This window comes from Solanum verrucosum, unplaced genomic scaffold (assembly GCF_900185275.1).
Source record: "Solanum verrucosum unplaced genomic scaffold, falcon-dt-bn FXZP01000196.1, whole genome shotgun sequence".
Taxonomy (NCBI): Eukaryota; Viridiplantae; Streptophyta; class Magnoliopsida; order Solanales; family Solanaceae; genus Solanum; species Solanum verrucosum.
Window position 1 is genome coordinate 1,874,336 of NW_026020420.1, and position 16,987 is coordinate 1,891,322.

Below are 16,987 nucleotides of genomic sequence, written 5' to 3' on the forward strand. Positions count from 1 at the left end.
AGGGTAAAGCAGATCGCAAGATTTGGGAGCAATATTACAGGGAGTGGGATGAGCGTGAGGTAACTACTATTACTCAGGGATGAGATAATTGCGAGAATATTTCATGAGATTAATTTATATATCTTTTTATACTACATTTTTGGTGTACAAACCTGAGATAAACTTAATCTCAAATTTTATACAGATTTTTATCGAAAGTCTATGAGAAATAACCTCTTTTATAGTTTTGTGTATTACACTACCTTCTCTGGACTTAATTTACTAGTGGAATTATATATGGGTATGTTATTGTAAGTGGCGGAACAACATGGAGTTAAGGGGTTGATCCAAAAATTACAAGATGTTGCTAGGTAAACAATAATAATTTATGTATAAGTATATTACTCCCTCCGTCCCATTTTATATGTCACCTTTCGGATTTCAAGAGTCAAAAAAGTTTATCTTTTACCGTAAATTTTTCATAGATCTTTTTAAACATTTTGAATTATCAATTATTGTGACTCATAGTACTTTTTACGTAATTTACAAATATATAAATTTCATTTCAAAAAAATTGAAGACTTCATACGCAAATTTTTGGTCAAACTTAAACTGTTTAACTCTCAAAACATAAAAGATGTCATATAAATTGGGACAGAGGGAGTAATTGTTATGGACTGGCTTCAGGCCTGTTATGCAAACCGAAGTATATACTTGTTAGGCACATTATTATATGTTTTACTTTGTTAAATGGTGTTGTTGCGTGCAATAGGGTTTTGATATCTCTGTTCACCCGGGTTGTTTTTCTATGGCTGGGATTGAACAACTCCATGATTACGTGACGGATCCGAAGATAAAACAGGAATATACTGAGCTGTGCAAATTGGCAATTCATGATTTCAATTCAAAGAATGTAAGTGCTTGTATTGTTATTTGAAACGTTTCAAATGGATATATATATATATATATATATATCAATTTGATGATTTTTGGCTGCCTTCTATTTATTAGGAGGATAATATGTATGTGTTGAAGGAAATTGTGAACGTAAATGCATCGTATGCAGCTGGAACACCGATACAACTGTTGATGTTGATGCCGCTGTAAAGACTTTTCAAGCAGCGGTGTGGTATGGATTCGATAAAACCATCAATGTGTATTTTTGCAGGCTTAAGAAATTTTTAAGTAATGAAGGTAAACTCTCTACTCTGCATCTTTCAAAGACACAAAAAGAGGGGTTATTTAAGGGAAATCGGGTGTTTTTGTTTGATTTGGGAGATTATATCCAAAATAGGGACGTTTTTGCATAACCGCAGAGACAAACTTTTGATGATTGACGAAAGTGGATGGGCATTTCCCCTGAATATAACTACTGTTGACAATACTGAATGTATTCTCAACTTATATAACTATTTTAGAACATGCTATTTCTTCTTACGCCTACTCAAGAAAAAGAAGAAGAAGAAGAGGGTGAACTAGATAAGCCTTCTCTTGTGAAATCATTTGTATCTGGATTGGTCATAGAGAAGTTGTGTAAGGGCAAACCAGGTGGGAGAAAAGCTTTCACGGGATTTAAGGTGTAGCTTTCGTTCTTGATTATGTTTATCATTCTTTCACTCTGTTGTTTCGTTATTAGTAATGACTTTCTTCCACTGAACAGGTTGGTATACGTTATACTGGCAAACTAAAAGAGAATGGAAAAATACTCGGTACCAATATTGGAGAAGGAGAACCTCTTGAATTTCGTATAGGTATTGTATTTGATGTATGGGACAATGACTTGTATTTATTTTGATGTGTTAAACTTAGGTTTTTGTGCTTGCAGCTTCTGGTCAACTTGTACAAGGATGGGAAATTGGTGTAAATGATAATTTACTTAGATGACTAAATTGATCATTTCTCAGATTTTATAGTTACAGTTTCGATCCAATGTTGAGGACTAACATATTTGCGGCTATGGATAGCCTTGGGAAACTGCTTCATGCTTATGGTCCAATCCAATGTGTATGAAAAGTCATGACTACTGAAATAATTGTTATTAGGAAGACTCTTGAATGTGCTATTAGTAATGGATGGAGAGAATGTGAAGGTTTTTACGTATGCTAAAAATGTTGACAATGAAACTAATGTTTACTTCAATGAGAGAGATAGAAGTGATGTGTGAAGATATTTGGGGTGCTCTCAAGCATGTTTGATCATGTCGATTTTATATATATTCCTAGATGTCTAAACAAAATAGCTTATAGTTTAGCTAGATTTTCTATTTCTTTGCTAATTTACATGTTCAGTTGGTCACAAATTTTGAAGAACACTTTTTCTAGAAAAACAAGTTCCTTATAAATAAAGAAAATGACTTATCTAATCCAAGCAAGGAAAATGAGTTTCACAAATGACATTACACATCGATTATGTCATCTCTACCCTCCAACACACTTCATCTTCCCCGACTCCCATAGCCCCTTCCCCATCACCCCACCCCCTTACCTATGCCTATAGTGTTTGTCTAGATTAATTATATACAAATATTTTTAGAATAATATTTTTTTCTTACATACTGAACACAAAAAAATAAGTAAGAAACACACTTATTTTTTAACCGAAAAAGGAGCAGCCCAGGGAAGGGAGGGCCCGAACTACAAGGGCCTATTATAGGCAGTCTTACTTTGCATTTTTGCGAGAGACCGTTTCCAAAGCTTGAAAACGTGTTTTGATCACATAGCAACAACTTCAGCAGTTACTCCAAGGCTCCCCTTTGTCTTAAAGATTGAACCTATAGAACATAAATCTAAGATCCACTTCTTAATGTTAAATGTCGTAAAGGGTTCATCCGAATCTAGCGTTCACAATGTACATCTCATGATCAATGCGAGACCTCACATAAAATCCAGCCTTCACAATGTATTGTTTGGTTGTGATTTTTGTTGTACACATGAAATAATATTTACATAAGTCAGACATGAATCTATATATGTTATTTTATGAGAGATTAAAGATTGAAAATTAAAACTTTTATATGAAATTGTTTAGTCCGAAACGTATGTCTCAATCTCATCTATTGATTTGTGTTAGTATCTAAAAATGGTTATAATAATTAATCTAAGATTACTTTATTTGTACAATGGGTTATAAAAAATCCATATGCTCTACTAAATGAATTAGTTTAAAGTGAGTAGCACAAATTAAAGTAGGTAGTAGCTAGCTCAAAATATAGGGTTAATAAATTCAAGTTCAATATAGTATATATGTGATTAGATCCATTTAAATCCAAATCACCGTTGGCCTGTTTTTGGTTATATTATTTGCTTTTTGAGAGTCAATTTTGAATGATATTTGAAATTAAATTGAATTAGAACTTAAGGTGTCATCTGATAGTTAGTGAAGAAGCAACTTGACATGTATTAATTTTTGTATAAGTTATACAATATTTGGTAACTGATTACGAAATATGTTACTGATTATGTATAAAATTAATATGATGTTCTTGTTTGCAATTTATAGACTCACATAACTAATTACATGCATAAGTAGAGGTATTAATATGGGTCAATCAAGTTCATTTGGGCTTTAGCTCATTTGGCAGCCCAGGTTGGGTTAGCCCATATTTTTGGTGGATCAAGAAACATCAAGCCCAACTAATCACTACGTGGGCTATGGCCCACGCCGGGCTAATCCATCCTTTTAAATAATTTTTTACATTTAAATTCTAATTGTAAAATGTTAATATAAATATTTACAAGACAATATTACATGGTGATACTATGCAAATTTGTTGGAATATAACCATTCAAGAAAATAATTCTCATGGACATAAAGTTTCTATGGAACCATGTAACTTATGACATGATCGAACCAATAGAGATATTAATAAGAAAACTAAATAGTTAATTAGTAACAATATAACTAACAAATAGAAATATTAACTTGTAATATCTATATATTATGGTTTAAGTAGACTTTGAATCTGAATTCCTCTCGTTTATTACTTATTTTTATAATTTTACTTTATTTTCATTTTTTAAATTGGTCTACGGCCAACCCAACCTAGCCCCATAGGGAAGAGGGCCTACTGCTTAGGCAGGGCTTAAAGGCTATGTTCTTATATAGGCTTCAAAAATCTTAGTTAAACTTTATCAAATCACGGGTTGGGTTAAGCCGCACAACAGGCCTAACTTATTTTGAAAGCTCTATGTATTAGTTGTGAGAAATTAATACAAATTAGAAGATAGAATAATTAATAAGTGCGAAAATCTAACCAACTATCTAATTTATGATCCATTTGAACATGTCATATGAAAAAAGGAATATAACTTTAAAAAAATTAAATTGCATGTTTAAACAAAACTTCAATTTTGTATAATTTATTTTCAAATCACATGTCCAAATACATAAATAAGTAAAAATTACGTACAATAATGAGTTTCAATACCTCTTCCATTGCAAGAACTTTTTCCACAATTTTCATAAATAAGCAAAGAGCTTGAGAGAGAACTTTTTATATGTTTATTTATGTCTTTCCTCAAATCGCATAGAGGTCAATTATTTGTTTCATTTGTATGTATATGCCCCATAGATGTACACTATTTGATTTATGTGCATGTATATACTTCATTTCATATTTCAAGTTCAAAATAGGATTAGAAAGTAGCTTTTTCTATTTAAAGATCTTGTTTCTTTTCAAAAAAAAAAAGTTACTACTCGTTTCTCAAAGAAAGAAAAGAAAAAATTGCTCTTTTTTTCCATTCTCACTCATTTGTTCAAATTGATATCTTTCAATTTGTGTTGTTAATATGTGTTGTGAAATAACTTCTCTCTTGTTTTTAAGTAAAGTTATACAGATAATCAAATGCAAAGACTATGACAACTGACGAATTCTCGTAATCATCTTATATTTTTTGTTATGTGATACTTGCTTATAATATCATTATTAACATTACTAATTGCATATGCTATAATTTATGAAATAGAAGTTTAATTTGAAAGACAAAAGCAAACATAATTCTATCATATCTTCGAAACCAGGGTAATATGAGTAAGTACATAGAAAACATTATAACTATGTAATACTTATCTATACTGGTTGAACACACAACTTTTCTTTCTTGTTTCATTTTTGGGTTAAAGATTCTTGTTACTCGTATAGCACTGGAGAATTAGATCAAGCACTATATGATTTCACCAACAATAACCATTTTTAGAACAATGATCATAAAATAAACAAATTTTCATTTTTGTTTCATTTTTTGGGTTAAAGATGCTTGTTACTCGTACAACACGATGAACAAGTTCAGGCACTATATGCTTTCACCAACAATAGACATTTTTATTACAATAGCTATAAAAGACAATTAACATTAATTTCACAAATTATTATTATTATTTATAAAAATAGGATTAATTTTAGATAATAATAAAGTTAATCATTTGTTTATAATATATTACCTTGGATATAGTTGTAAAATTTTATTAATTAATATGAAGATTTGAGTTATTTAATTTAAAGTTCTAAAATATTTTTGATAAAGGTAGATAATTAGCCTTTATAATGTTCGATATTATTTCAAGTGAAATTTAAATCATAAAATCACAAATATATTAAGATTCACTATTAAATACATTGAATTCATCAAATGCATATTTGGTACTAGATTCATGTATCAATATGAATGTATCTCTCCTTATTTCTTTAAATATAATTGTGCAAATTCAAGGAATATAAATAAAAATATAAGATTAAAATAGCTCGAGCTTCGAGAAATTTAAAACCACGACACTAGAAAGCATATAACTTGTGTATTATGAATTTGAGAACTTAAAATGTTACAAAATTATAATTCAAAGAAAAATTTTCTAACATAGAGTTGTAGGGAGTTAGTTGATTCAATAAGATAGAATTCAAAGAAAATTTGTCGCACATCTATGGTCAAAGTGAAAAACACAAGCTAAAATATTCGGTAAATATAAAAAAGTGTCTAGATGGATACTTGGATATAGTATATAAATAAAATGGTTAAAGAAAACAAGACGGCCCAATTCGATTTTTGTGTCAATTGTTCTAATTTCGATTTGAACTAGAATTGGGGGACGAAATGGGCGCAGTATTTGAGATGGAGCGGGGTTGATAGGAAATTCTGATTAATTTGTCCCAATTTAATTCGATTGATCAATCTGAGTGAAAATTGATTATTTTAAAAAAAATAAAAATTGGTGTTGGAGATAGGGGACAATACATCCTTATTTGATTTTGCTATTAATTGTCCCGATGAGAAATGCAGCACATCTCTAATCAAAAAGTGGAAGAAAAAGCTGAAATCCTTACTAAATAAAGGAGTGTATTGTCTAATTTGATTCATGCTTATTGTGCACAATTAAATGAATTTGTGATGAGCGTTAATGATGTTCATCAATAATAACAAAAACATTTTTTTCACCAACAACCCACACATAATTGTAGAGTTTCTCAATAAGATGTGGTCAAATGATGAGCTAAAATTGAGGGAGGATGATAAGACAAATCCTCTTTTGAGAAATTATTTTGTGTATATCTAGTAAATTATATTGATAGTGTAATAAAAAATATCTCAAACATATGAGAAATGACTTTTAAGTACCGTCCAACATCTAATAAAAAATACATCCAACCTAATTATTTGAATCAAGAATAACCGGAAAACTAATATCCCAAATCTGATGATTTGCTTCTCTTTTTTTTTCAATTTTAAATGGTCACGTGGTTTATTAGGATTAGTCACATATATTATTTAATTTATAAATTAAATCCCCCAACATTAAAATTCAAATCACCGTTGGCATGTTTCTTGAATATTTTTTTTGCTTTTTTGAGAGACAATTTAACTTATATTTAAAATTAAATTAACTTAAGGTGTCATTTGATAGTCAGTGAAAAAGTAACTTATTGGGTATAAGTTATACAATATTGGTTGGCTAGTTAGGAAATATGTTACTATGTATAAGATTAATAGAATTTTGTTTTGCAATTTAGAAACTCGTCTCACTAATACATGTATAGGTTATAAGAAAGTAATGTCTTATCTTATACGGAATTAAAGATAAATAACTAATGTCTGTAATTCTAACCAACTACTAAAATCATGACCAGTTTGGACATGTCAGACGGAAAAAAAATAAATTAAATTTCATCCCAAATAAAAATTGAATTTCGTACACTAACAGAACAAGTGAAGAGAACTTCACAAAGAGCTTGAAAGAGAGTAGTTGCCTCTTTACTCCCAAGAAAATTTCCCACCATTTCAATAACAGAGCAAGAGAGAGCTTCACAAAGAACTTGAGAGAGACTGCTTAAAAGTGTATTTGTTTACGTTTTCCCTTCCGGCCCAAAGAAGGTAAGCTTTTTGTTTTATATGTTGTTTTGTGTGTATGTATATGTTTTATTTCATATTTCTAGTAACTTTTTAAAGTTCTTATTATTTTTTTTGTTTAAGATCTAGTTTTTTTGAAAATAAACCTAGTTTTTCATTCTTAAAGGAAGAAAGGAAAAAAAAACCCTTAATCTCCCTTTTGCTCTGTTCAAAAATAGCACATTTTCATTTTTGTTGTTAATCTCCATTAATTTCCTTTTGTTTGTAAAATAAAGTTATATAGATAATCAAGTGACTATGACTATGGCATCTAACGAGTCCTAATACTTTTATGTTTTTGTTATGTTATAGTTGCTTATAATATCAATATTAACATTACTAATTGCATGTGTTATAATTTATGAAATAAGTGTTTAATTTGGAAGATAGAAACATGCTTCTACCCTATATTTGAGATTATGGTCGGATGAGTAAATGCATGAAGAAAATATTATAACTACGTGATTCTAATCTATATTGTTGGCTACTAACACACAATTTTTCTTTCTTGTTTCATTTTTTTTTACTAAAGATGCTTGTTATTCATATAGCAGTGATGAAATGTTCAACATTAGTTATTTTTAGCATTATATATTTAAAAGACATTCAACATTAATTTCATGGGAAAATATTATTATTTATAAAAGTAGAATTGATTCTAGATAATAAGTTGTTATTTGTTTATATTATATTATTTTGGTTGTTGTTGTAAAAACATTATTTATTAATATGAAGATTTTAGTTGTTTAATTCAAAGTTCAAAGATATTCTTAATAAAAAATATAATAATAAATTTGTTATGTTTCTTTTTTAATTTAAATTTTGTATCTTCTTTCTTTTATAATATTCGATATTGTTTAAGTGAAGTATAAATCAAAAAATCATATTTAGTAAATATGCACATACATATTAAAATTCACAATTAAATACAAGGATACATCAATAGATATTTGATTAGATACATGTATTCTCCTTATTTGATTAATGTATTTGTGCATATATAAAGAAGTGTCTAGAGGGATATAGTAAGTTATTAAGAGTTCTACAAAGACAAAATGGCCCGATTTGAATCCGGTGTCAATTGTCCTAAAATCAGTTTGAACTAGAATTGGGGAACAAAATGGGCGCGACATTAGAGATGGAGTTGGGTTGATAGAAAATCCCAACTGATTCGTTATGATTTGATTCATTTCAATTACCCTCCATGAATCGAATGGTACGATGTCACCATCACCTTTTAACCCATACCTCGAGTTAGAGGAAAAGGGAAAACATAAATTCATTAGGCAAGAGAAATTTATGGATATAGCCAACAAGCGAAAACAACTTTGATAATTATACACAATATTGCAAACAGAATAGCAACTCAAATGTCTATACCATAATTCTGGTGGGATTGTAATTCTTTTTTTTTGCCCTAATGCGCAAACTTGATAGTTGGACATACAAAATATGTTAGTCGTCAACGCTGGAAGTGTAACTATAAAATCTGATAAATAATCAGTTTAGTCATCTAAGCAAATTACCATTTACACTGATTTTTCATCCCTTTATAAGTTGAGTAGAAATTGCTAGCACAAATATCTAAGCTTAATAGATCAAAATAAATAGAAGCCAACTTCTCATGCTTCAATACAATACCTATAAGAAATTCAAGAGGGTTTCCTTTCCCAAAATTATCCTTCCATTTTGAGTTACCAAACAAGAATGGCCAAAAGTTTGCTTCATTTTTTTCGTATGAAAAAACGCATAGAAGAACGTTACTTTCGATAATCATTTTGGTCATTTTGCTAGAGAAAAAACACCACATTCGAACCACTTGCACTATAAGATAGATCCAATAAATAGTATTTGTTATAGATTTTGCAAATTGTTGATCTGGAATGTCGAAATCAACAAGTCAAGTGAAAATATATTCATTCAATAAAATATGAAACATCTCACAAAAGATTTCTGCAATCCTTTATAAAACACAGTTAAAATGTCCCAAAAGCAAACTTGAGAGGAGGAACAAACAATGAAGTTGTAAAATCAACATCTGGAATTTCACTCATTGTGCTAACTTGTTTTACTTCAAGAGAAGTCTATAACTACGATTTTAATATTCTACAGAAGAAAAAATAGCGTTCCTACGTGAAGACACAATCAACTAATATATATCAGCTCCACTTCAATTATCAGCCATGAATCAGGTGGTATGACATCAAGATAACCTTTATCCCCATACAGGTCAAAGTGAAAAACACAAGCTAAAATACTCTATAAATATAAAGAAGTGTCTAGATAGATAGTTGGATATAGTATATAATTAAAAGGATTAAAGAAAACAAAACATCCCAATTCGATTTCGGTGTCAATTGTTCTGATTTCGATTTGAATTGGAATTGGGGGACGAAATGGGCGCTATATTTGAGATGGAGCGGGGTTGGTAGGAAATTCTGATTAATTTGTCCCAATTTAATCCGATCTATCAATCTGGGTGAAATTTAATTATTTTTTAAAAAATAAAATAGGTGTTGGAGATAGGGGACAAGACATCGTCATTTGATTTTGCTATTAATTGTCCGGGGAATAAAAAGCTGAAATCCTTACTAAATAAAGGAGTGTCAATAGGGGTGTAGTATTATCTAATTTGATTCATGCTTATTGTGCACAATTGAATGAATTTGCGATCATGATTGGGCGTTAATGATGTTCATCAATAATAACAGAAGCAATTTTTTCACCAACAACCCACACATATTTCTAGAGTTTCTCAATAAGATGTGGTCAAATGATGAGCTAAAATAGAGGGAGGATGATAAGACAAATCCTCTTTTAAGAAATTCTATTGTGTATATCTAGTAAATTATATTGATAGTGTAATAAAAAATATCTCAAACATATGAGAAATGACTTTTAAGAACCATCCATCATCTAATAAAAAAATACATCCAACCTAATTATTTGACTCAAGAATATCCGTAAAACTCAAGAATACCCGTAAAACTAACATCCCAAATCTGATGATTTGATTTTCTGTTTTTTTCAATTTTAAATAGTCATGTGGTTTATTAGGATTAGTCACACATATTATTTAATTTATAAATTAATTCCCCCAACATTAAAATTCAAATCACCGTTGGCATGTTTCTTGAATATATTTTTCTCTTTTTTGAGAGTCAATTTGACTTATACTTAAAACTAAATTGAATTAAATTAACTTAGGGTGTTATTTGATAGTCGGTGAAAAAACAATTTATTGTGTATAAATTTTTTTATAAGTTATACAATATTGGTTGGCTAGTTAGAAAATATGTTACTATGTATAAGATTAATAGGATTTTTATTTAGCAATTTAGAAACTCGTGTAACTAATACATGTATAGGTTGTAAGAAAGTAAAGTCTTATCTTATACGGGATTAAAGATAAATAACTAATGTCTGCAATTCTAACCGGCTACTGAGATCATGACCAGTTTGGACATGTCATACGGAAAAAAAAAATCATCCCAAACAAAAATTGAATTCGTACACTAACTCACACGAGCTTAGTAGCTACTTCCTCACTCTCAAGAATATTTCCATAACAGAACAAGTGAAGAAAACTTCACAAAGAGCTTGAAAGAGAGTAGCTACCTCTTTACTCCCAAAAAAATTTCCCACCATTTCCATTGCAGAGTAAGAGAGAGTTTGACAAAGAACTTGAGAGAGTGGGCTTAAGAGTGTATATGTTTACGTTTTCCCTTCCAGCCCAAAGAAGGTAAGCTTTTTGTTTTATATGTTGTTTTGTGTGTATGTATATGCTTTATTTCATATTTCTAGCAACTTTTTCAGGTTCTTATATTTTTTTGTTTGTTTAAGATCTAGTTTTTTTTTAAAAAATCTAGTTTTTTATTCTTAAAGGAAGAAAGAAAAAAAAAGCCCTTAATCTCCCTTTGCTCTATCCAAAAATAGCACATTTCCATTTTTGTTGTTAATCTCTATTAATTTCCTTTTGTTTGTAAAATAGAGTTATATAGATAATCAAGTGACTATGACTATGACATCTAACGAGTTCTAATACTTTTATGTTTTTGTTATGTTATAGTTGCTTATAATATCGACATTAACATTACTAAATGCATGTGTTATAATTTATGAAATAGGTGTTAAATTTGGAAGATAGAAACATGCTTCTACCCTATATTCGAGATTAGGGTCGGATGAGTAATACATAAAGAAAACATTATAACTATGTGATTCTAATCTATATTGTTGGCTGCTAACACACAATTTTTCTTTCTTGTTTCATTTTTTTTACTAAAGATGCTTGTTATTCATATAGGAGTGATGAAACAGTTCAACGTTAGTTATTTTTAGCATAATATACTTAAAAGACATTCAACATTAATTTCACGGGAAAAATTATTATTTATAAAAGTAGAATTAATTCTAGATAATAAGTTGTTATTGGTTTATATTATATTATTTTGGTTGTTGTTGTAAAAAAATTATTTATTAATATGAAGATTTTAGTTGTTTAATTCAAAGTTCCAACGTATTCTTAATAAAAAATATAATAATAAATTTGTTATGTTTCTTTTTAAATTTAAATTTTGTATCTTCTTTCTTTTATAATTTTTGATATTGTTTCAAGTGAAATATAAATCATCAAATCATATTTAGTATTAAATATGCACATACATATTAAAATTCACTATTAAATACAAGGATACATTTGATTAGATACATGTACTCTCCTTATTTGATTAATATATTTGTGAATATATAAAGAAGTGTGTAGAGGGATATAGTAAGTTATTAAGAGTTTTAAAAAAAGACAAAATGGCCCGATTTGAATCCGATGTTAATTGTCCTAAAATCTGTTTGAACTAGAATTGGGGAACAAAATGGGTGCGACATTAGAGATGGAGTGGGGTTGATAGAAAATCCCGACTGATTTATTGCAATTACCCTCCATGAATCGGATGGTACGATCTCATCATCACCTTTTGACCCATACCTCGAGGTAGAGGAAAAGGGAAAACATAAATTCATTAGGCAAGAGAAATTTATGGATGTAGCCAACAAGTGAAAACAACTTTAGTGATTATACACGACATTGCAAACAGAATAGCAACTCAAATGTGCATAATTCTGGTGATATTGTAATTCTTCTTTTGCCCGAATGCGCCAACCTGATAATTGGACATACAAAATATGTTAGTCGTCAACGCTGGAAGTGTAATTATAAAATCAGATAAATGATCAGTTTAGTCATCTAAGCAAATTACCATCTACACTGATTTTTCATCCCTTTATAAGTTGAGCAGAAGCAGTTAGCACAAATATCTAAGCTTAATAGATCGAAATAAATAGAAGCCAACTTCTCATGCATCAAATACAATACCTATAAGAAATTCAAGAGGGTCTCCTTTTCCAAAATTATCCTTCCATTATGAGTTACCAAACAAGAATGGCCAAAAGTTTGCTTCATTTTTTAATATGAAAAAACGCGTAAAAGAACGTTACTTTCGATAATTATTTTGGTCATTTTGCTGGAGAAAAAACACCACATCCGAACCACTTGCACTAAAAGATAGATTCAATTAATAGTATTTTGTTATAGATTTTGCAAATTGTTGATCTGGATTGTCGAAATCAACAAGTCAAGTGAAAATATATTCATTCAATAAAATATGAAACATCTCACAAAACAATATTCACCATTGATTTCTGCAATACTTTATAAAACATAGTTAAAATGTCCCAAAAGCAAACTTGAGAGGAGGAGCAAACAATGAAGTTGTAAAATCAACATCTAAAATTTCACTCATCGTGCTAACTTGTTTCACTTCAAGAGAAGTCTACAACTACGATTTTAAGATTCTACAAAAGAAAAATAGTGTCCCTACGTGAACTCACAATCAACTAATATATATCAGATCCACTTCAATTATCAGCCATGAATCACGTGGCACGTCATCAAGATAACCTTTATCTCCATACATGTATGTCAAAGTGAAAAACACAACAATAAATACTCGATAAATATAAAGAAGTGTCTAGATGGATAGTTGGATATAGTATATAATTAAAAGGGTTAAAGAAAACAAAACATCCCAATTCGATTTCGGTGTTAATTGTTTTGATTTCGATTTGAACTGGAATTGGAGGACGAAATGGGTGCGGTATTTGAGATGGAGCGGGATTGGTAGGAAATTCTGATTAATTTGTCCCAATTTAATCTATCGATCAATCTGGGTGAAATTTAATTATTTTAAAAAAAATAAAATAGGTGTTGGAGATCGGGGACAAGATATCCTGATTTGATTTTTCTATTAATTGTCCATGGGAGAAAAAGCTGAAATCCTTACTAAATAAAGGAGTGTCAATAGGGGTGTAGTATTATCTAATTTGATTCGTGCTTATTGTGCATAATTGAATGAATTTGCGATCATGATTGGGCGTTAATGATGTTCTTCAATAATAATAGAAGCAATTTTTTCACCAACAATCCACACAATGATTTTATCGATTTCATGCCACACCAATGCTTGAAAAGTCTTAATTGCATCATCTAAGAAAGATAAAATGAAAAGAAAATATTAAGGAAAATTAACATAAAATGAGTTTTTTCATTGTTATCTGACCATGAATCTAAACGATATGATATAATAGAATTTAAATAACAATCAAAACAAACATTGTATTTAAACTAAAAATAAATACAATAAAATAAAATACAACATGTAACAACGTCGATACAAACAAGGTGTTATTAGTCTTGCCTTCATATAGTTTACACTCAAATTATATTTATTTTTTTAAATTACTACTACTTTTGGCATAATTTTGAATTTCGAGAGTCAAACTTTTCTTTTTTTAGTTTTGATTGTGAATTTGGATTTTAGACATTGAAATTTTTTAAAAATAAAATTTACATATTTAAAAAATTACTTAAAATATATTATAACTTATAATAAGTGAAAATTTAAAATAATTAAAATATATATAAAAAATAATTTCGAGATAACTCCTTTCGAATATCAGAAAAGTATCGCAAAAATTAAGATTGAAGGAGTACTAATGTAGTATATTGTCATAATATATATAATAATTATATTTTCGGTTAAAATGATCATGAAGGCTAACTAAGCAAAATTAAAATAACTTTTGAAAGACAAAATAAAGATAACTATCTCAAAAATGACATGATAATATTGTACACATCGATACATAAAACTTAAATTCTTTTTATTCCATCATAAAATCATTATTATACATCAATTACATTACAATGACATTTGACCTCAACCTTGGCTCAAAAAAAGTGCTTGAGCATTCTCATCACTACAATAGAGACAAGGATGTTGAGTCTTAATATGTTCATCATTTTCCAAAACGTACCTAGACTTCATCACCAACTCTTTATAACTAATAGGGCCACAATTTTTCTCCAACACAAGTAAAATTGCATGACTAAATGCCCCATAAGCTTGATTTTCATTTTCAATTCCTCCAACATCTTGACATTCTTCATTAGCTTGACATCCACTTAACAAAATACCCTCATCTTGTTTAAGTGGCTTCAATAAATCTAACTCCAATTGAGGCAAAGAAAACATAACACTAGCATCATTTCCAAAGAGTTGTAACATGTGTGTTCCAATATTTGAGCTGTTTATGTTTGTTAAGGATGTTAGATGTTCCAAGATTGTTTCATGAGGGATGAATTTAGACTTGGAATAATAACATTTTGATGCTGACTCTGACTTGTTTGGGACTGAGACGTAGTTATTGCTGTTTTTTTCGAATTCTTGATTTTTTGGTTTGTGGTGAGATGGTCCAATTTGCTCTTTTTCTTTGTCAATTAGGCCTCCACTATGGCAAGAATCTGAAAGGATAGTGAATGTTGCTCCTTGTGGTACTCGATTCACTATTTTTCGAATATCCACATCTGCCAAATAAATTTTTTAATTAATTTAAAGGTTATTAAGAACTTAAAGATATGTAATAATAATATAAAATATAAACATATGTTTTTTACAAAGAATAATTGAGTCATTAGAAAATGATGGTTTCAATGAGTAGATGATTTGGACTCTCCTAAGAGGCTATAGCTAAATTAGCTTTCGTCCCGTTATACAAGTTGATTTCTCAAATGATTATTCAGTTTATTACAATAATTTCATGTGACAAAGATAATTTATCTAGTTTTATGACTTTTCTCCGATAAATCGTAATTCCTACTTATGAAATTTTACTAGATATATTTGTTGTTGTTTGCAATAAATCGTAAGTTCAATGTCGTACATCACTTAAGTTTTTAGGGCTAAGATGACATAATCAACATGACTATTTTTTTATTTAATTTGACATGCTTAATTTTTTATGTTGGGCGAGCACAGGAAGTCTAGTAAATAGTAATATCTGAGTTGATTGATTAGACAACAATTACTTACTTATTATTTTAGTATTAGCCCCTTATATATCTCGCTAGAAAGAACATTTTCTAACATGCTGACTTAGGAAAAGTTTAGTTATTTTGAAGTGGCAAAAATTAATTTTATAACTGATTATTCGAGAAATCAACCCCTTAACAAATGCTTCTCTAGAAGGCAAAAATACTATATTTCATAAACTTTAATTTATACCTAAGATTAAATAAGATAAAACAAACTTACTAGTAATATAATTGAAATCAAGTGAAATTATTGCTTCTTCTTGATTCTTTTTTCCAGTCAATGTTCCATGCCCACTAAAATGAAAATACAAAATATCTCCTTGTTCAGCTTCATCAACCATTTTATTAAGTGCTTTCTTGATATTAATTCCAGTAGGCATAATAGGACTGCCTGATTTATCCATGAGCAATTCAATGTGCTGTGAATCGAACCCGAATCGATTCACTAGCACATCTCTCATGGCTAAAACATCGTTGTGACATCCATGTAATCTGTACCAGCAACAAAGTCAGAAATTTCGTTAAACTATTCAAAGTTTAGTATATAGGTAGCAAAAGTCAATATTTATCTACATATATCAGTGGTAGAGCTAGAAATTCAAATAAGAGATTATTTATGCCGAAAAAATTATTATTTTTTACATATACCAATAATTTTTCAATGAAGGAGGTTCAACTTGCACCCCTATGGGCTATGTCTATGCTCTTGACATATACAATATAATTTTCTATAAACTCGATAGTGTTTTTTTACGAAGGATGTTCAACTGACCGACTCTTCATATAGACTACGTCACGACTAACCTGTAAGGTGTATTTTCGTAGTTGCAACCAACTAGAACTGCTAATTTTTTACCAACTTTTTCCATTTTTTTCAAAAAATAAATGAATGTAAGATTTCTCTTTGTTTGTATATATTTATCAATGTTGAAGTGTTTTTAATTTGTGGTTTAATTTAATTGGAGTTCAAATTTATAGAGAATGTTTTATTTGTTATTGCTTGTAAGTTTCATTTCTTGAAGTCATTACTAATTGCTTATAAGGTACCATTGTTGAGTTTTTACTTTAAGAAATTAGAGGAATTAAGCAAATATTATTTTGTTCACACAATTAATTTTTCTCTTTTTTTCCTCTTTTAAATTAAAGGTTTTGTAGGATATGAAAAAAAAAATAGTTTTATTTTGATTGGCGCACGCAATGATAA

General features: G+C 29.2%; 1 protein-coding gene and 1 long non-coding RNA gene across 4 annotated transcripts in view; both read right to left on the reverse strand.

Moving 5' to 3' along the window:
- LOC125840965 (uncharacterized) overlaps positions 1 to 16,987 on the reverse strand; it is a 229,332-nt gene that overhangs the window by 111,649 nt on the left and 100,696 nt on the right. The gene's annotated exons all lie outside the window — the stretch shown is intronic.
- On the reverse strand, positions 14,555 to 16,704 carry LOC125840943 (metacaspase-9). The gene is made up of 3 exons (XM_049519927.1): positions 16,588 to 16,704; positions 16,004 to 16,275; positions 14,555 to 15,276 (listed from the first exon to the last, which is right to left on the reverse strand). The coding sequence occupies exons 1-3, from the start codon at positions 16,650 to 16,652 to the stop codon at positions 14,630 to 14,632; spliced, it is 984 nt and encodes a 327-aa protein (XP_049375884.1). The 5' UTR covers positions 16,653 to 16,704; the 3' UTR covers positions 14,555 to 14,629.

Coding starts and splice junctions, on each gene's coding strand:
- LOC125840943 (XM_049519927.1), bottom strand. CDS start 16,652: ATGGAAAAAGTTGGTAAAAAATTAGCAGTTCTAGTTGGTTGCAACTAC. Junction 16,276..16,587: donor TACGAAAATACACCTTACAG/GTTAGTCGTGAC, acceptor TTGCTGGTACAG/ATTACATGGATGTCACAACG. Junction 15,277..16,003: donor TGATTTCAATTATATTACTA/GTAAGTTTGTTT, acceptor TTTATTTGGCAG/ATGTGGATATTCGAAAAATA.